Raw genomic sequence first — 21,174 nt, 5'->3', positions numbered from 1 at the left:
AAAGTTGTTGTAGAGTGAGGTCAAGAATCCGCGACATTTCGCACACGACTACAATCCGGCTCAAATTATTTCCGTAACAATAAATGATAAATCGATCTTTTGTAAAATTTAAATTCCGCATGTCACCACTGTTGAAAAATGGAGAAATTGACTAAATGGTTATAAGGTGCATTTTCAACGTTATTATCAACTTAGTCTAGAACTAGAATAAATGAAGACGAAAAATGCACTCGCTTCAGGTACCCAGGAGATTACGACTATGAAGAAAATATTAGAAAAACTACAAAGTACCAAAAATTTTAATGACAGTTTTTCTTTTTGTCAAAATTTTATTTAAAAAATTGAACTTGGCATTTAAGGGTAATAACCAATTGGAAATTTTTTAATATTTATTTTTCAATAAATTCTAAACTTATATTTAAATAAAAGTTTAACAACTCTCCCCGAATACTATATTTAAAATACTGACTTTACTTATTCCTACTTGCTTAAATTTTTCTTGTAATGGCAATGTTTTTTGTTAGAAATTGAACAATATTTCCGTCGAATGCCGCTAGAGCGGCGCACTAGCCCGCTATAGTAGCATAATGAAAATACATGCACATCCAATCAAGATGGCCGCCGAGTTATGTCGCTGCGGAACGGGGAAAGTGATTTTAGTTTGAAAACCTGTCAAATTAACCGAACTTTCCGGACATTTTGTGATTGGTAGTTTTTGTAATATCGTTCCGGGTCCGTGTGACTTCTCGAATCGAAGCGAGTGATAGTTTAAAGTGGAGTTTTAGTGCGAATATTGTGAGATCTGAATAGACAATTTACGGAATGGCATTTGCCAAGTCTAATCTGAGATAAGAAAATTGTGCGTAATGGTGTGAATTTCCAAGTGTAATGTGTAAAATGTCGTTCGTCGCATGATATTACTTCTCTAGTCGTGAGTACTTTTTATCTATGACATGTTTGACTTCTTCCACCTACAGCGGACCCGATAGCTCGGGACATCCGTCGAGATTTCGTCACGATTAAAATGCTAACCCATTTATGTACAATCTGTTTTCATAATTCCCCCGGACAAAACGCAAAGTCAGCTCGCTATGTAAATTACCGAATACACTACAGCTATTTTATATCCAAATATAATGTATGTAACGGTGTCGGGTGTTTGCTTAAATAAACAATGTCTCCTTGCTTCCCATACGATCGACTCGTATACGGACTTTTATTTCATAACGTTCGTCCCGGCTTATGTAAACAGTTTTCCTCGTCTCGCTGCTGAAGGAACTAGCATCGCGAATGCGTAAGACTCTGCTGGGGAAATTCAGCCATTTACCGCATCTGACATTTCGACTCGTTGACATAAAAGAAATCGATTTGTACGAAGATACTGCGGTGTCAAAATAAGCGTGATGCAGGTATTTACTGTTAAATATGTTATATTACACCTGTACGTTATTATAAATTCGGCCTTTTGCACCAAATACGAGTTTCAACAACCCGATTCTCGGCCACCGGTGACAAGCGAAACTGCCGAAAAATATAAACGTAACCATAAATTCAAAAAAGAATTTCGGTCCGTCATAGAATTTTTAAATGTGGAATATAAGGCTGTTGAACAAGCAAAATAATTTCTAAAAAACGAAACTGCCGAAAAATAAGTACGTACCCATAAATTCAAAAAAGAATTTCAGTTCATCGAATTTAAAAATGTGCAATATAAGGCTGTAGAATAAGCAATAATAATTTCTGAAAAACGATACTGCCGAAAAATAAGTACGTACCCATAAATTTAAAACAAGAATTTGAATTCGTCATCGAATTTTGAAATGTGCAATATAAGGCTGTTGAATAAGCAAAATAATTTCTGAAAAACGAAATTGCCGAAAAATAAGTAGTTACCTATAAATTTTAAAAAAGAATTTGAGTTCGTCATCGAATTTATAAATGCGCAATATAAGACTTTTGAATAAGCACTAAAAAGTAGTTTTGCTATGTTTTTCAATAAATTTATTATCAGGCAATTTCATTTATTTGTTAAAATATCTCATTATTTCTGTCATCTAATAAAAGGTTGACTTATTGTTAAATTATTAATTATTTTAGTAAATTTTAACAAGTCTTACCCCAAGAACGGGATTTAGTGGGGTCTAGAGCAAATTACTCTAAATTTTATCGAGGGGGAAGTTCAATATTTTTTTCTAAAAATCGTTCTTTATTATCTCTTGCGAAAATGCAACATAACGTACAGCATCGAACAGATTAATTGAAACAAAACTTTTTGCTGTTGTATTCTCGTAAAAAGTTTTGTAAAATCTTTTGTTTATTAGTTATATCACAAATTAATATTTTATATGATCTAATTTGGGCTCAATCAAAGATTTTACTCTTCCTGGCATATATAATATAAGGTTTTGGCACGTGGATGCAATTTTTTCGTCTCGAAACCATACCTGAATTATGGAGAAAATGAGCTCTTCCACCGTAGTGCAATCAATTTTGGAGAGCCGATTCTTACAGATTGTCGATAGATTTTCAATTAGGTTTATGTCTGGAAAAATTCTTGACCAGTCCAACACAGTTCATTGTTTTTGTGTGAAAAACTTTTTTTTATAGATTTGTGACAGGGGGTTAAATCCTGCTGAAATATTCCATTACCATTTGACCTTCGTTTTTGTATCTCTGGTAGTATCTTTTCCAGTAGAATTAGGTGATACTTCTCGCTATTCATCATCTCAGTCACTGAAAGAAGCAGCCCTGGTCCATAATACGAGAAACACCCCAAAACATTTTTTCTAGAGGGTGTTGAAAATACGAAAAAAAAGTTTTGATTCAATTAATCTGTTCGATACTGTACACACACTTAAATGAAATATTCTATGTTTTTACTTTATGTAAGGACGACGCGTATTTTGGCTCGCACGGCGATATTATTGAGTTAAAATGCAACATTGCGCAAAAGGTATCAAATTATAATAATGTTCTAGAATTTATTAGCAAATTATTGCTATATTTTGTGTCAGACGAGGATACAAACTGACTTCTATCGTTAATATGACGTCCTTTTGCGGGAAAAAATCACATTAAATATTTTACGACCTTTTTATCTGCCGTTTATAAATAATAATTTTATTGTGGGTTTATTCAAATACTGTGTTTATATATGTAATAGTATAAAACGTAAGTAATTTAAGTTAAAAAAAAAAAAAGTGCCTATTTTGAAGGCGTAATAGCGGTAATTTATTTTTTAAAGATGACATGTATTTTAGATTGTAAGTATCATAAGTTTAATTTAAATTTGTTGAATTTTTTTCGCAGATACTTTGTGGCACATTTTATAAAGTTTATAAAATAAACCAACTTTATTTTAACCACTTTTTATTTGTACACTTTATCCAACCGGTTTCGACAAGAATCTTGTCATCATCAGGGTGTATGTACCAAATTCATACATTTAAATACTCATAGTTAGGTTAATCTAACTATGAGTATTTCAATGTTTTAGAATTTAGTACATAAACCCTGATGATGACAAGGTTCTTGTCGAAACCGGTTGGATAAAGTGTACCAATAATAAATGGTTAAAACAAAGTTTTTTTATTTCATAAAGTTTAATTTTAATTATTCGAATGGAAGATTCCGATAATTTGGAATTCGGTCCAATTATTATGGTGGCATTTCTGTCCACGAAATATAAATATGTAAATGGTAAAAGTAAAGCCTAGTTTAATAAAATAAATTATTAAAACCCTTACCCGCACCCCAATGGTGCATAGGGCACTGCGTCACATAAACGCAGTGTTATCTTGATCTTTTACACATGAAGGAAAGGTGATCAGCCTTCCGCTTCAGGTACCAGTCCAGGGTAATATTGAATAAATATTACAGTGAAAAAATCACTTATATTTATTTTACCCCCCTTGGGAATCGAACCCGGGACCTCCAGAACGGTAGCCGAACGTGCTGACCATTACACTATGGAGGCGGACAAAAATGCAAAAATATAGTGATACGGAGCTCTACCCTCCTTTCCTACCTCTGCAGAACGTTGGGATTGTCTTTATTTTGTTTAAAACATATTGTCATGAATTTTGTCATAACCCGGCAAAAGAAGTAAGAAAGATGAGTGAACGCTGTTAAAATAATAATTAAAAACGAAGATATAAGAAAGGAGTGTGAGGCTGAACAAGGGATAGTTGAAAACTTTATAAAATAAAACAACTTTGTTTTAACCACTTTCTATTGGTACACTTTATCCAACCGGTTTCGAAAGAACCTTGTCATCATCAGGGTTTATGTAATAATTGTAAAACATTGAAATACTCATAGCCAGATTATAGTTAATTACCCTTCCCTTACGATACCACACACTCCACTATAATTGAAAAGATTAGGAAGAGTTCTTTAAAGTGGTATGGGCATGTGGAGCGAATGGATAGTAAGAGAATGACTACGAACATATACGTGGCGAATTTGAGCGGGAGAACAGAACGAGGATTGCCGAAAAAGACTCGGCACGATCAGATCAATCAGAACCTAAAATCTGGCGGTGTCAAAAGTCTGGAGGACATGTATGTCTAGATACATGGATGTGATGGAACCGAGGAGTGGATGTCAGGACAGAAGAGTGTGGCGTTCCACCCTCTCTGCCCACCCCTGCGGGGAAACGGCGTGATGAAAGTAGTGGCAGTACGTGCATTAAAGTTGCATTATTTCAAACGAATGTGCAATAATTATTTATACCTATAAACGCCTACTTTATTATTTTAATTTTATTTCGAAACAGCTTTGTGTATGTTCCATGTGCAAACATAAACAATAATAAAGGAGGCCAACGAATGACGATGTGTTTTATTGACAGTTTGTTTACACAGATGCACGCCAAGTCCATTCAATAGTAATTTTAAATTTGCCAACGTGAAATTATATTAAGCCGAGAGTAATGTTGTCCGTGTGTCGTTATACCATACCGGAGTACAAATGCGCGTGTGAAATTATACCGAACTCGAGTAGAGATGCCTGTGTGACATTTCACCAAAACGGGGCTGGATGTCTGTGTGACAATGCACCAAACCTGGGGGTGAAATGTGCGATATTCTCCCAATTTGGCCTGAGAAGCCTGTGTGACATTACACCAAACCTGCGGTAAGTTGTCTGTGTTACATCGCACCAAGCCTTGGCTGGTATGCCTGTGTGACATTGCACCAAGCCTGTGTGACATCACACCAAACTTGGGGTAAGATGTGTGTGGCATTACTCCAAACTTACGCTGAAATGTATGTGTACACTAAGCCTGGCCAGAGATGTCCGAGTGATATTACACCAAACTTGGGGTGAGATGTGTGTGCGATATTACACCAAACTTGGGCTAAGATGTATATGTGACATCACACCAAACCTTGGCCGGTATGCCTGTGTGACATAACACCAAACCTGGGGTGAGATTCTAGTTGGAAATTATACCAAATCAAAGTAGAGATGGATGGCTTTTTGAATTTATACCAAACGAATAAAACACTGTCATATTCATAGCTAATTTTTGTTCACACCATTAATTTCTATTGCAATTTTTATTCAATTTTCTTCTTCGCCAAGTACTTCTATGAAAACATTTTCTTCTCGTGGATAAACATCTCGAACAGACAATCAATGTATACACGTGTTTAAATATTCCTGATTTTATTTTTAATTTAAGTTTTACTCGGTAAATACCACTATGTCTTAAAATCCATTATGACACATGTTTCGATGCATTCCGCATCATTTTCAAACACCGGTATTTACCAAGTAAAACTTAAATTAAAAATGGATAGATTTTAACCACAAAGTGGTTTCGTCAACACCAATTGGAAGACTTTATAACATTCGTTGGCTAGGACCAATTTGACACTGGTATCACTGGTGAAGCCCGCAGTGGTGAATCATTGACAAAGGTGAATCATTGACCTTCCGCGATGTGGACATATTTCACGACTCTTCAAGACTCTCTATTCTGAAACGATTTTGCAATTTTCCTAATCTCAATTCAATGAAACTGGGGATTTTTCACGACTTCTTGTCGTTTTATTATGAATAGTTCAAATCGACGATTACGAGGGTTATTTTTTCGAAAATCGTATCGAAACATTTTAAGGCCTTACCCCCCCCAATAATATAATTCCTTAAGCGTCCGGCTGCGCTGAGAGCCGGACGTCATTTCACGCCCGAGATTTTTAAATGAATACATTTTTTTTGGTTTTGTTTCTTAATAATAATAATAATAATAAAACCCTTATCCGCACCCCAATGGTGCATAGGGCACTGTGTCATAAACGCAGTGTTATCTTGATCGTTGATACATGAAGGAAAGGTGATCAGCCCTCCGCTTCAGGTACCAGTCCATGGTAATTTTGAATAAATATTACAGTGAAAAAATCACTTATATTTATTTTACCCCCCTTGGGAATCGAACCCGGGACCTCCAGAACGGTAGCCGAGCGTGCTGACCATTACACTACGGAGGCGGACTATTGTTTCTTAGAATACTTTTAATACATTTTTATAATTTGTTCTTAACTCCTTACCTTTGAAATACTTTTTTTCTTTTCAAAACCATATAATTATTTCGAAGAAAAACTTATTTTTTTCAATACAAAAACCGTGTTTTACGAAAAAATCTATTACGTAAAATGTTACATAGGTTGAGAGAAAATTATGTTTCGACTTAACGAATGCTGGACCTTAACGCCCTTAAGAATACTACAGGTGAGCCGGTCGAAGTATGACGTTAATGCTATGAGTATAGCATGATATAGCATATTCTCATGTATGTGATTATAATCCAGGATTCGGACCTCACATACTAATAAAATAGTTTCTGCTCAATAAAAAGCTTCTTTTTATCTCACCAAAAGTGAAGTTCTAGTGATTCAAGAACAATGTTTCGTAATTGGTTCATATATCGCTCACTCCTTTCAACAACGTCATTTATAAAAAAAAACTTGATTTTTCAGGAGATCGTTTTTAAAGTTTAAAAATAAATTAAAATTTATTAAAAATAAATATCAAGCCACTTATTGAACTTTTTACTGTGCACCAGATCTTTTTAGGTAAAATCTGAATATTTTTTCTCCATTTGAAAAATATTTAGTGTATTTGAAAAAAATAATTGAACAATACATTTTCTTCAAAATGCAAAAAAAACTCTTTCTGCCCTGTAGCGGGTAAATATTAAGTTAAAAATGCCGCTTTTGCTGGGGTATAGTACATTTTTGCGCATTCCGAAAACACGCACAACTGAAAATTGTCGATTTTTGATATATGACGTTGTTGAAAGGAGTGAGTGAAATATAGAACATCCAAGAATTTGAGTAGTGTAGTTGTCAATAATGGGTAGAATGGTGAATATTGCACGTGTGTAAAGTGATCGCTTAACCAGCCTATGACGGTCGTCAGCCCAGTAAATGCCCAGACTTCCATATTCTTCTTCATCTTTGATGAGATGTCAAAAAATGCTATGAATATAGGGTTGTTTAATTCCAATCGATAGTCATCGATTCATTATGGCCAATTATATCGTGTGTATTGGATGATTCTCAGGCAGCCTGAGCACAATCTGATCATATATTACGAAATAAAGTAGCGGCAAGTCTGTACGCGGCTTGTCTCGTTACATTCGATAATAATTATTATGATGTATTCAGTGTACCAGTGTTCCTCAAAATTTTTTCGATTTTTTTATAAAATAAATTTCATTGAACTTTCACTTTTTTGTCCACCTCTGTAGTGTAGGGGTCAGCGCGTTTGGCTACCGTGCTGTGGAGGTCCCGGGTTCGATTCCCAGGGGGGTCAAAATAAATATGGGTGGCTTTCACTCTCATATTTATTTAACATCACCCTGGACTGGTACAAGAACCGCAGGGCTGATCGCCTTGCCTTCATGCAATTAACGATCAAGATTACACTGGGTTGCTACGATACAGTGCCCTATGCACCATGGGGTGCGGATAAGGGCTAAAAAGCAACTTTTTTTCGCCTTTAACAGATTATAATGTCATTAATGTTTTTATATGTTATGAATAATGGTATTATTTATTACCATAAATATTGGTTTGTATATAAAACACGCGCGTATTTGAATACAGCGTTGTGCCAGAATTTCAAAGCAATCGGATAACTACTTAAAGATTGAAATCGTACTATACAATACATTTTTAAAAATCCATGCTTTGTAGCCGAGTTGTTATAATGGTGGAGACTGACCGGAGCATTTCGTTGTAACGTAACGTCGTAACATCGCTCGCGGCGAGCATCAGCGAGCATCCGAAACTATGGATGGAGCGCTCGGCTCGGTGTACTGACTATACGAATGCTCGATCGTAACGTGTTACGTTACGACCAAATGGCTCCGTTCAGTCCCTACTATAAGGGAAATATAGCGCTCCTAGATTATTTATGTTGACCGGTTATTAGTCGCTGATGGAGCGTGTCGTTCGATTCGATTATTTACATTCACCAAGTCAAGATACAACAGTATTCACTTGTTTTTATTAGAGTTTCGTGACGGAGTTTTATCGACCGTCTCGCTTTTGCCGCGGTCGCGGCCCACCCTTTGGGGGACGCTGTACGTGCACAATCCAGCAGTCATTTTCCGAGCAATTAAAAGTCATTCAATCCGGCCGCAAATGCTGACTGCTGGCCGAACGGAACCGGTGCGCGGGCGTGCCTTACCGGATAATTCCGCTTCCCGGACGGGACGAGACGAGACACCGCACTCCGGATTAATGACGGCCAATTATTGCGGAACCTCGAGCTGCGAACACCTCGAGTTACGAATGTTTAATTGAACGGAGAAACGTCTCGGTTTGCGGACGAAATATTTAAAAAAATATAGTATTTAATTATATTTATTTATTAAGGGGATATTCGCAAAAACAGATTTAATTCTACCGGAGCAGTCACATTGATTTTTTAAGAATGTATATTGGATTTTTTTTTGCTTTTTTAGAACAGTGTTCCGCAAACTTTTTCTATTCAAGGTACACCTACCAAATTAAGAAATTTCAGAGGAGCATATTTACCATATTATGGTAACATATTTAACATATTATGTTTAATGCGAAATGTGAGCCTAGTTAACTGAGCACAGGCGATCAAAATTTGGAGCAATTGTGTTATTTTCACAAAACTTGACTTTTTCCGCGGCACACCAACTAATCACCACGGTGTACCAGTGTGCCGCGGCACACACGCGGCGGAACAATGTTTTAGAATATACATGGAAAAATATTTTTATATATTTTTTTTACTCCTTACATTTCAATAACTCTTTTCTTTTCAAAAGCATATAATTCTTTTGTAGAAAAAAAAACTATATGATTTTTCCAAAGAAATTTTTTTATTTTATCATTACAAAAGCGGTGTTTTAAGAAAAAAAAAGAATTTAAAGATTTTTTATTAAAGTTACCTGAATTTAGAGAAAATCAATTGGCGGCTTATCGAATACTGGGCCTTAAGAACGAATTATGTACGTAAGTCGAGGTCCCACCGTATTTTTTCAATGTTAGATCGAGTGACGACAGCCGCAACAGCTGGCGTTGCGGCCGGTACTACGTATTCGCTGACGTAATCACTTTTGTTTTTGCGAAATTTTCTTTGCTGGTTGGATTAGCGGTCGTCAGTGTTAAGGCAATGCGGAGTGGACGTGGCTGAGTTTTAATTTATCGGAATTTAAAGAAAAAGGTTTTTAGTTTTTTTTTCTTCATATTATTTTTTGACATTTCATCAATGATGAAGAAGAATATGGAAGTCTGGGCATTTACTGGGCTGACGACCGTCATAGGCTGGTTTAAGTGTTCACTTTACACACGCGTAACATTCACCAATTCTACCCATTACTGACAACCACACTACTTTTTTTTTTTGAATTACCAAACGTCCAAGTGACTCTGAAATCTAACTACGGCTTATGCAACACCGTTTATCATGTCCCTACTCAGGCTTCAACTTTATAAGTTTCATAGCCTATGCCTACTTGTGAGTGGATTTACTCTTTATGTTTAAAGTTACAATAATTTCATGTAATTCATGAGTGAAAATTCTAGGCAAAAACACTAGCTATCTCGCTAGAGGCATGAGTTTATACATTTCAAGAACCACACTACTCAAATTCTTGGAAGTATATGAACCAATTTTGAAACATTATTCTTGAATCACTAGAACTTCACTAGAGACATCTATTGGTGAGATGAAAAGAAACTTTTTATTGAAAATAACTCCTGTAATTGGAGATAATCCAGATTTTGTAAACAAGTATTTGGACACACTCAAAATGTAAATTTTTTATTCAATTTTTCAGTGAAGGCTTAACTGGCAGTGCATAATGTAGTTCTGGTTTCAAACATAATGTATGGATGTGAAGCATGAATTTGGCCAAAGGAGGATGAACGTAGACTGAATGCAGTCGTAATGCGATCTCTCAGTGCGGCAAAATGATGTATTCTCTCATGGTCTCCATCATAATTTTTTTGGCGTCCATCTTGTGGGGTCCTGTCTTGCAATATGTCCTGCCCATTGCCATTTGAGTTTAGCCACGCGAACCATGATATCCTCTACTATGGTTCTTTTCATGGTATCTTCATTTTTTATTTTATCCATCAGACTTAAACCAAGCATGGATCTTTCCATGGATCGCTGTTTTCACTTGAACTTCTATGCATTTTCTAGGTAGTAAGGTTAACCGGTACTATTTAGTAAGATAGGGAAGGTTTTATTTTTTATTATTTTTTTATTTAATATGGTTACAAAAGTATTTTTATACTACTACTACTACTACTACCATCACGCCGTTTCCCCGCAGGGTTATTCAGAAAGGATGGAACGCCACACTCTTCTGTCCTGACATACACTCCTCGCCTTTTATAATTTTAATTAATTTTCCAAACATTTATACTTACAATCTTAAAATTAAAAACGCAGCTCTCTCCAATAAAGAGACTGAGCTCTTGTGCTTGGAGAGGGACTTACACTTGTTAGTTATGTTTGTTGGTAATACAATTTATTTTTATGAAAATTATTGTTTTTGGTTTTTTTTTTAAAAATATTAACATATTGCTCACTCCTTTCAAGAACGTCATAAATAAAAAAAACTTGAGTTTTCAGGAGAACGTTTTTAAAGTTTAAAAATATAATACAATGCATTAAAAATAAATATCGAGCCACTTATTGAACTTTTTATTGTGCAAAAGATCTTTTTAGTTAAACCTTAAGGTTCTTTCTCCATTTGAAAAATATTTAGTATATTTAAAAAAATAATTAAACAATACCTTTTCTTCATAAAGCGAAAACATCACTTTCTGCCCTGTAGCGGGTATTTTTTAAGTTAAAAATAAGCCGCTTTTGCTGGGATTGAGTATATTTCCTGGGCATTCTGAAAACATGCACAGCTGAAAATTGACGATTTTTTTATGACGTTCTTGAAAGGAGTGAGCGATGTATAAAATTAATTAAATATTTTTTTTTTAGTATTTTAGTACTGGTTTCGTTTTTGTATGTAACACGGGTAAGTTAGGATAGGCACTGCTTTTATGCCTATATGGAAGGCACGCACCTGGAATATATACCCACCGGAGTGTTTGCACCGTGTGTAGTTATATCATTATTTAAATACACGTAATGCAAAATCACTATTGGGAAATCCTCTTTCAATTGGAGCTGCATTGTCATGTTTTTATCGTGTCAAACACGCGATGCACCCTTTCCATTTACAACCGCCCTGTAATTGCGGACGCGGATGCCACCCGCGGACGTTGTGGATGCGTCCGATTATCTCAATTTCGCGAAATGACTCAACAATGACAGGCGCCGAGGCGCTCAGTTATAACGTCTATATCGTAGTCATACAGGAGAAAGTGACCAAGTGCATATTTTTACAAAACTGTGATCATTGAGTATTTGATATCTTACTAGCTTAATTTTGCCCTGAAAAAAATCCCAAAGGATTTTAAACTTGGAAGCAGTGGCGTGCCCAGGGCTTACCAGTAAGGCAAGCCCATTATTTTTCATAATAAAATCTTCTTCTCCATCTTATTCCTCATTGCTGAGGGTTGTGACCCTTGCAGAAGCAATGACTCTTCTCCAGTTATCCCTTGACTGCGCTGCACGTAGCGCATCAACCATTGAAGTGCCTGCTGCTGCCTTCATTTGATCGGTCCATCGTGTGGGGATCTTCCTCACCCTCTCTTTCCCTCCAGGCTACCGATCACAACAAGTCGTTCCAGGCTATCCTCGTTGCCACGCACAACGTGTCTAAAGTACAGATATTGGCCAGAGTCAAGCCATCCAAGCGTAGCCAGAATAAAATAGCGACTATGTAATTTTTTCCACATGAATTTTATTTGACCAGCAACCGGGTTTCGTCGTAACCGACATCATCGGACTGGTGGTGTCAGTTATGAGGAAACCCGGTTGCTGGTCAAATAAAATTCAAGTGGAAAAAATTTCATAGTTGTTATTTTATTCTATAAAATGCAGTTCAACCAAGAAATGTCAGGACAAAACTTTATTTAAAAAAACAATATAAAGATAAACAATATATTGTAATGAGTGTAAAAAATGCAAAGATGTAATTTTTGTACGGAATAGCCATCACATTGAAATAAAGAAAATGTTGACTGCAGTAAAATACGTTTCTAATAGATTTTTATTATCCACTGGCACTTCGTGATGGAATTGCATTTTAATATATTATTAGATTAAAATCAATATTTTTAGCTTTTCCACTTTATTTTTATTTGACCAGCGACCGGGTTTCGTCGTTACCGACATCATCAGTACATCGACATCGACAGTACCAGTCTGATGATGTCGGTAACGGTAATAAAATGTCGGTAACCCGGTCGCTGGTCAAATAAAAATAAAGTGGAAAAGCTAAAAATATTGGTTTAATCTAATAATATATTTCAATACGTTTCTAATCCAACGAGTTTTGTATGTCGACTGATTAAACTTCCTTTTATGTAATTTAACAGTTGTGATATTTTTAAATCAGGAGTAGGTCTTTGAGACCTTGAGATGTAATCATTTCTTTTTTTTAATAAAATTCAATGCGCTCACCTTTCCATTATAAATTAATTCCTTCAACCACTTTTATAAATAAAACAAATAAATAAATAAAACAGCACAAACGACATCGGCCGTATCCGAATTCATTATGACGTTCAAACAAAATGTGCTTACGAAAAACGTAGCGAAGAACGAAAAAAATGCAAAAACTTATTCAAATCTTAATAATTCCTACAATTACCGTATTTAATTATGGATTATCAATTATATTTTATATTTATGAACTCTACAAAGGCATAAAACTAGTTGATAACTATCTGACAGATGAGTACACAGATAACAATAATGAAATACGTTCGTTACAAATATTGCGAATTGTAGCTAATTTCTTGTAGCTATGTTCACGCTACCGAAGCTGGCTTCCAAACTCGATACAAAATGCCATATAGGTACCTACATTGTACGGTTTAAAGTTATGTTTTTAAACCAAATCAACTATGCGTTTTGCTGGAAGCAGAAGCCCAAATTGAAGCCAATGAGAGCGAGCGAGATGGCTAATCATGTATCGCCTCCACCTGCAACAGACAGGGCGAAAGCCGAATTTTTACGCTCGGCTATCTCGGGTAGTACGAAAAAGCGCGCGATAATTTAAAAATAGGCATACATTAATTATGTATTTTTAATCATTGTTGGAGTTGTTAGGCATGCCGGGCTTCTGGGCTTCTAGGGTAGGTCCGCCACTGCTTGGAAGTATAATATATTGACTTTTTATTTTGTTATTTTAATTAAATTAAACACTTGAATAATCCACTGAATTGAGTTTTATTTTTATTTACGACTAGTTTCGAAAACGACAGTTGTTTTCATCTTCTGGTACAAATTAAAACTTAATAATGTTTTAAACTAATTAAAGTTTTAATTTGTACCAGAAGATGAAAACAATTGTCGTTTTCGAAACTAGTCGTAAATAAAAATAAAACTCAATTCAGTGGATTATTCAAGTGTTTAATTTAATTCTAATAATCATGTCATTCCACAAAGTTAATGCCTAATCAATAAATAATATATGTTGACTTGTTAAAAATGACTAACTGCATTAATGTTTATTTTCTTGCCAAGCAAAAGTGACTTAAATGGGGATAGAGTCTGGTGGAGATTGGCCATAAAAGAAGAAAACCAATCGTCACACAGTGTGGGGCGCCAAACCTCACACTTTAGACTGTTGATAGGTGCGGTGTGACTTCTGCAGCGCTTCGCTTCTGGGGGCGTAAGTCCCAGAAGTTCTGAAGTCCTGCGGCGAGAGGTGAGAATATTTACTAGTAAATATTCTATCAAAATCCGATTCCGATGCGTAGGTCGAGGTGTGTACTGGTTCGTAGTCCGTGGTCGTAGCGATGAGTCAAGTCCAGGGGGGAGAATCCAGTAGAGTAGCGAAGGGTAGAGCGAGCGGAGAAATAAAACACCAAGTTCAGTCGTCCAGGATGGAATGATTTATTTTACAAAGGATACATACATTTATACCCATACGGAGCTAATCTGCCGGGCTAGTCCCCCTATTGCCTACGTGCGCGGCCCCCACCACTTTTCTGCTGGGTTCCCGTTGGCCCCAGCGTAAGTAGTGGGAGCCACGCCCCCTTTCCCCGCTCAGTCTGGCGGGTTTCAATATGGGGACAGCTGCTCGGACAGAGTCGCTCCGTTTTATTATCACAATACAAAATATACTAAATATATCCTAAAATGTGGTCCTTTTTCGGACCTTATTTCGTCTGGTCCGTTACACTCCCCCCGATGCCGCGTCGCGAAGTCGTCGGGGCATCTTTTTCTTCTGCAGGACCATCAGCGGGGGGATCACTCCGCAGCAGTGGGATGAGTCGTACAGCGGGGCGCACGTACTCTCCGGTTGCCGTGGTAACTCGCGCCGTCCGGACCTGGCCATCCGCTGCAAGGCGCGTTCCCGTTATTCTTCCCTTGGGCCAGTGGTTGCGCGGTGAGGCTGGGTCGGCGATGACGACCACGTCGCCGACCTGTAGTGGTTCCGCCCGCTCGAGCCACTTCCGCCTCTGCGCCATCGTTGGGAGGAACTCGCCCAGCCAGCGTCTCCAAAATTTATCTGCTAGCTGCTGGGCTATCCTCCACTGCTTCCTTAGACACACCGTCTTGGCGTCCTTCGGGTAGAAGGCTAGGTGTGCTCGTTCGCCTGCAGATCCGATCAGAAAGTGGTTCGGCGTCAGCGGGGTCTCATCTTTTGGGTCCACTGACACATGACTCAGTGGACGGCTATTCACGCTGAACTCCGCTTCCGCGAACGCTGTCTGCAATGTTTCTTCCCTCGGGGCCTGTTCCCGAAGTACGGCCGTTAGTGCCACTTTCACTGAGCGCACTAACCGCTCCCATGCACCACCCATATGTGGTGAGGACGGTGGAATGAATTCCCACCGTATCTGCATGTTGGCCAGTTCTGCATGTAGTCTGGAGTTGGCGTGGAGGTCCGCTATTGCCTCCCGCATCTCTTTATCGGCGCCGTGGAAGTTCGTACCGTTGTCGGAGTGTATCACCCTCGGCTGGCCCCTTCTGGCGGTCATCCTCCTTATGGCCTGGATAGCCGCGTCACTCGTCAGGGACGATGCCAGCTCGAGGTGCACCGCTCTCGTTGTCATGCACGTGAACAACACTCCGTACCTTTTCTCCCGGCGCCGCCCAATTGTTACCCACATCGGACCAAAATAGTCGAGCCCGCAATGTGTGAATGCTCTCATGTGGCTGGCGACTCTCGCCGGCGGTATCTGTCCCATCTGCGGGATGTTGGCCCGCCCTCGGCGCAATTTGCATGTCACGCACTTATGACCAATGCTTCTCAGGACTCTCCTCAGCTTTATGACGTAGAAGTTTTGCCGAACGTCGCTGAGGACTCTCTCTATCCCAGGGTGTCCTGCCCTCTTGTGATAGTCCTCCAAAAGGAGTTTTGTGTAGTAGTGGGTGCCGTCCAGAATTACCGGCACCCGCTGGCCTTCTGTGGCCCCTATGTATTGAAGACGCGTTCCCATTTTGATCACGTCCCGTTCGTCCATGCGATGCGCCGCGTAACGAAGATCCCTGTGATCTCCCGGCAGCATCCCAGGTGGGTCGGACCACAACTCCGACCGCTCGATGTGTTGACCTGGCATCTCCAGCCAGTCAAAGCGATGCGCCGCGCCAGAATCTAGGTGGCTCCACGGCAGCATCGGCGGGCAGGACTGCAATTCCGGTGCAAGATGCGCCTCGCGAAGATCCATATGATCTCCCGGCAGCATCCCGGGTGGGCCGGACAACAATTCCGGCCGGTCGAGAAGATGCGCCTCGCGAAGATCCATATTATCTCCCGGCAGCATCCCAGGTGGGCCGGACAACAATTCCGACTTCTCAATGTGTTGACCGGGCATCATCAGCCAGTCAAAGCGATGCGCCGCGACAGAATCTAGGTGGCTCCACGGCAGCATCGGCGGACCGGACATCTCCGGTTCTGTGATTTGATGCGCCAAGCCACGATCCAGGTGGCCCCTCGGCAGCATCGGGGTGCCGGACAACTCCGGCCGGTTGGGGCGATGCGCCGCGCCAAGTTCCAGTTGGCTCCACGGCAGCATCCGAGTAGGGCCGGGCAGCTCCGGCCACTCAATATGTTGACCGGGCATCTCTAGCCGGTCAAGGCGATGCGCCGCGCCAGAGTACAGTTGGCTCCACGGCAGCATCCGAGTAGGGCCGGACATCTCCGGCGTGTCGTTATGATGAGCCGAGCCACGATCCAGGTGGCCTATCAGCGTCATCAGGGGGTCGGACAACAGCTCCGACCACTCAAGGCGATGCACCGCGCCACTAAACAGGTGGCCACGCGGTAGCATCGATGTGTCGGACAACAACTCCGACGTGTCGCTATGATGCGCCGCGCCACAATCCAAGCGGCTCCACGGCAGCATCGACGGTCCGGACTGCAATTCCGTCCGCTCAATATGTTGACCGGGCGTCCCTAGCCGGTCAAGGCGATGCGCCGCGCCAAAAATCAGATGGCTCCACGGCAGCATCCAAGTAGGGCCGGGCAGTTCCGGCCACTCAAAGTGATGCGCCGCGCCAAAAATCAGATGGCTCCACGGCAGCATCCAAGTAGGGCCGGGCAGTCCCGGCCACTCAAAGCGATGCGCCGCGCCAAAAATCAGATGGCTCCACGGCAGCATCCAAGGTGGGTCGGACAACAATTCCGACCGCGGGACCAATTTGTAGAGGCGGCTGTGTGCTGGCAGCCGCTCCCCCCGTGCCAGGCTGTCTGTGATGCACATGGGCATCTCCGTAGCGTACCCTTTCTGAAGGTATGCTTCCATCTTCTCATGATAGGCTGCGGTAAGCTCTTTATTTCCTTTCAGCTTCCGTTCTCCGCCTTCTAGGCGGCTCAAAGCGTGTTGCCTGTTATCGGGCAACCACACGCCTTCTTCTTTCCACTGTTGTCCCATCTCCCAATGGCCATTTGGTAGGGGCTTCGATGTGGCTTGCATAATTGCTCGCACGTGCGTTATTTGCCTATCTTCACGCACGGCGCCAGTTACTCCTAAGGAGTCCACTGCGAAGTTCGATTTCACCAATTCTTCGATCTTCTTGCAGCATCCATTGTGGTGTCTTTCGGCGGTCGGATCTGGCACCACCAAACCGCTATCTCGGCCGCTCTTGCTGGCGGCCCGACTCGACACCGTATCACTTCGCTCGCGGGGATTTTGCCTTTCACTTGTAACCACGAGCGCTAAATTTTCGCCTTCCGGTGGACCGGCGACCTTTCCATGGGCTACCCAGCCCAGCAATGTCCTGGATCGCATAATCTCTTCGTCGTCGATGGTGACTTCTCGCGACACGATTATATCCGCATTGTTTTGACCGATTATCATCTTCGGTCTCACGTGTTTTACGATGTTCTCGTTGGAAATCCGCTTAATTTCCGTCCGCATACACGGCGCGCGGGGTAAATTCAAATTTCGTACGGTATTTGCACTGATAGCGTACGAGATTTCGCTATTTCCCTTTATCATCACTTGCACGCGTCGAGTGTCAACAGATTTACTGCTCCTATTTATCCCGCGGATCGAGATCGTATCACGGCGCCCGCGGGCGCCGACCCGATTGGCTATGGCATCGTCTATTAAGGTAATTGTAGAGCCTTCATCTAGTATGGCGTCGATCACTACACGACCCTTAGGCCCACTGATTTCCACTGGTATCACCTTTAATAGTACCAAATCGTTTGTTGCCATTACCCCTACGAACGCGTCGTTCGTAGGATTTCCGCCGGCGTAACTCGAACTACCGGCGGCGCTTGATTCTTGCGAAGCTTCGTGTAGGAGATTATGGTGTGAGGCTGTACACGAGCCGACACCACACTTCACTTTACTCCTACACTGGGGCATGCGATGTCTACCGTCCAGGCACCGGTAGCACAGCCCCTTCTCTCTCGCGAATTCCCTCCGAGCCGCTGTCTCCATTTTAGCGAACTCGGAGCAAGCGTTTATCTTGTGTCCTCCGCGGCCGCACTTAGCGCACTTCCTCTCCGCGGACGGACGCGATTCCGTCATGAACACTGTTTCCTTTCCACGCGTAGATTTCACCGCCTTCACCGGTTCCAAAGCGCCACATTCCGCGGCATTGTCCGCGAATCCCATCATCCAGTCTGCAAAGTCGGCAATCTTTGGTATCGCTTTTACACTTGCGCGATCGCGGACCCACATGGCGCGGAGCACCGGCCCGAGCTTCGACACAAGCTCACCGAGGGCGCCCGGCATTTCTACGTATCTACTTTTCGCGTTCTCGATAGTCACTTTCACATTTCTGACCGTCAGTGCATAGTCCACTATCTGGTCCATAGATGACTCGTTTGTCAATCGCGGAAACTTTCTCACTTGTTCAAACACTGCGTTTACCAACACTTCGGGCCGACCGAACTGCTTTTCGAGGGCGGCCATTATCTCTGCGACGTTCTTGGATTTCACCATCAATGCTTCGACTGCATCCCGGGCGCGCCCCTTCAGCGCGATCCGTAGGCGAAGCAAATTCTCGGGGTCTGAGAATCCACATAATTCTGTAGAATCCAAGAAGTAGTCGTAGAATGACGGCCAGTCAACTGGGTTGCCGGCAAACTCCGGCAGCGCCTTTCCCGCACTCTGGCGCGCAAACATAGCGCTGATGCGGGGGTCCTCGTCCTTTCTTGTTCGGTCCCTTTCACGGCGCACCGTCGAGTCATCGTGTGTACCCGTGCGCGGTTCTGCACGGCCATGTTGCTCGACCCATCTCTTTGTAGTGCGGCGTGTAGTGTCTTCATTGGCCGCCGCATCCATATCCTCTGCGGCGGAGCGCACGCTCAAGGCGCGCGGTTGTGCATCATCCTGCCGAGATGCACCCGTGATTCCATTCTGCGACGTCTCCGAGGGGGCCCGCGCTCCATACTGCGCGGGATGCGGTTGCCGCGACGTCCCCGGGCCAGCCTGCGCTCCACTTTGCGCGGGCTCCGGCTGTGTCGTCGCTTTCACCGTCAAGAGAGCCATCAGCTGGCTCATCTGCTTCCGATGTTCTTCTCTTTCGCGCCGCATTTCAGCTCGCAGGTTCCGAATGGTGTCTTCGGTTCCTTTGGAGCTTTCGTGAGAGCGCGTCTCTCCATGCAGCGTGTTGTCCGCTTCCGAATCCACATCCGAAGCGGGGGCCTCGGGCTCCGAGGCGGGTCTCAGTGGCTGCTCCTCGGCGTTCCTCCCAGAGCGTAGGGAGGCCGGCATCGTAGTAGCGCAGGATCAGGGTGGGCCAGCTTGTAGAAGATCACGATCCGGCTCGAAGGACCAAAAATGTGGGGCGCCAAACCTCACACTTTAGACTGTTGATAGGTGCGGTGTGACTTCTGCAGCGCTTCGCTTCTGGGGGCGTAAGTCCCAGAAGTTCTGAAGTCCTGCGGCGAGAGGTGAGAATATTTACTAGTAAATATTCTATCAAAATCCGATTCCGATGCGTAGGTCGAGGTGTGTACTGGTTCGTAGTCCGTGGTCGTAGCGATGAGTCAAGTCCAGGGGGGAGAATCCAGTAGAGTAGCGAAGGGTAGAGCGAGCGGAGAAATAAAACACCAAGTTCAGTCGTCCAGGATGGAATGATTTATTTTACAAAGGATACATACATTTATACCCATACGGAGCTAATCTGCCGGGCTAGTCCCCCTATTGCCTACGTGCGCGGCCCCCACCACTTTTCTGCTGGGTTCCCGTTGGCCCCAGCGTAAGTAGTGGGAGCCACGCCCCCTTTCCCCGCTCAGTCTGGCGGGTTTCAATATGGGGACAGCTGCTCGGACAGAGTCGCTCCGTTTTATTATCATAATACAAAATATACTAAATATATCCTAAAATGTGGTCCTTTTTCGGACCTTATTTCGTCTGGTCCGTTACACACAGATTGTAGCCCACGTAGAGAAAAGTACCCACGTTTTTAGTTCGTCGTTTTTTGGTGTATTTCCAACTTTGGGTCGTAAAAGTATAATATGACATATCGCTCACTCCTTTCAAGAACGTCATAAATCAAAAATCGACAATTTTCAGTTGTGCATGTTTTCGGAATGCCCAGAAAATGTAATATATCCCAGCAAAAGAGGCATATTTTTAGCTTAATATTTACCCGCTACAGGACAGAAAGTGTTGTTTTTGCATTTTGAAGAAACGGTATTGTTTAATTTTTTTTTTAAATAAACTAAATATTTTTCAAATGGAGAAAAAACCTTCAGGTTTTACTTAAAAAGATCTGTTGCACAGTAAAAAGTTCAATAAGTGGCTTGATATATATTTTGGATACATTGTATTATATTTTTAAACTTTAAAAACGTTCTCCTGACAAATCAAGTTTTTTGATTTATGACGTTCTTGAAAGGAGTGCGCGATATAGGGTATATCCTGAAACGATTTTTTTTCGGTGGAATGTTTGAAATTTGAAAGAAATTTCCGTTTCGGTTGTAAAAGTATGGGCGTTTGTGCACTACATGGAATTTTACCGTCCGCCACTTCAGTTAGCGTGATAAAACGGATGATTGGCTTGGATTGGCTTGTGCTTTTGTCCATCTTTCATCGGATCGGTGCTCTCGATCAGTGCTTGAACACGTTGCGCGTA

General features: G+C 41.6%; 2 protein-coding genes across 2 annotated transcripts in view; one reads left to right on the top strand and one right to left on the bottom strand.

Annotated features, from left to right (window-relative positions):
* The first annotated feature begins 597 nt into the window (after positions 1–597).
* Positions 598–21,174, top strand: part of px (MAP7 domain-containing protein plexus) — a 157,274-nt gene continuing 136,697 nt past the window's right edge. Inside the window, exon 1 of the mRNA XM_088269254.1 lies at positions 598–931. The gene's annotated coding sequence lies outside the window, so the exon portion shown is untranslated. The remainder of the gene's footprint in view (positions 932–21,174) is intronic.
* Positions 14,790–19,808, bottom strand: LOC148303869 (uncharacterized). Its single transcript, XM_088269257.1, has one exon. The coding sequence runs from the start codon at positions 19,806–19,808 to the stop codon at positions 14,790–14,792; it is 5,019 nt and encodes a 1,672-aa protein (XP_088125383.1).

The sequence above is a fragment of the Brachycentrus maculatus genome, unplaced genomic scaffold, assembly GCF_059751285.1.
Source record: "Brachycentrus maculatus isolate JH-2025_06_01 unplaced genomic scaffold, ASM5975128v1 h1tg000343l, whole genome shotgun sequence".
Lineage (NCBI taxonomy): Eukaryota > Metazoa > Arthropoda > Insecta > Trichoptera > Brachycentridae > Brachycentrus > Brachycentrus maculatus.
This window is presented reverse-complemented; position numbering and strand designations above follow the sequence as displayed.

Coding starts and splice junctions, on each gene's coding strand:
- LOC148303869 (XM_088269257.1), bottom strand. CDS start 19,808: ATGCCGGCCTCCCTACGCTCTGGGAGGAACGCCGAGGAGCAGCCACTG.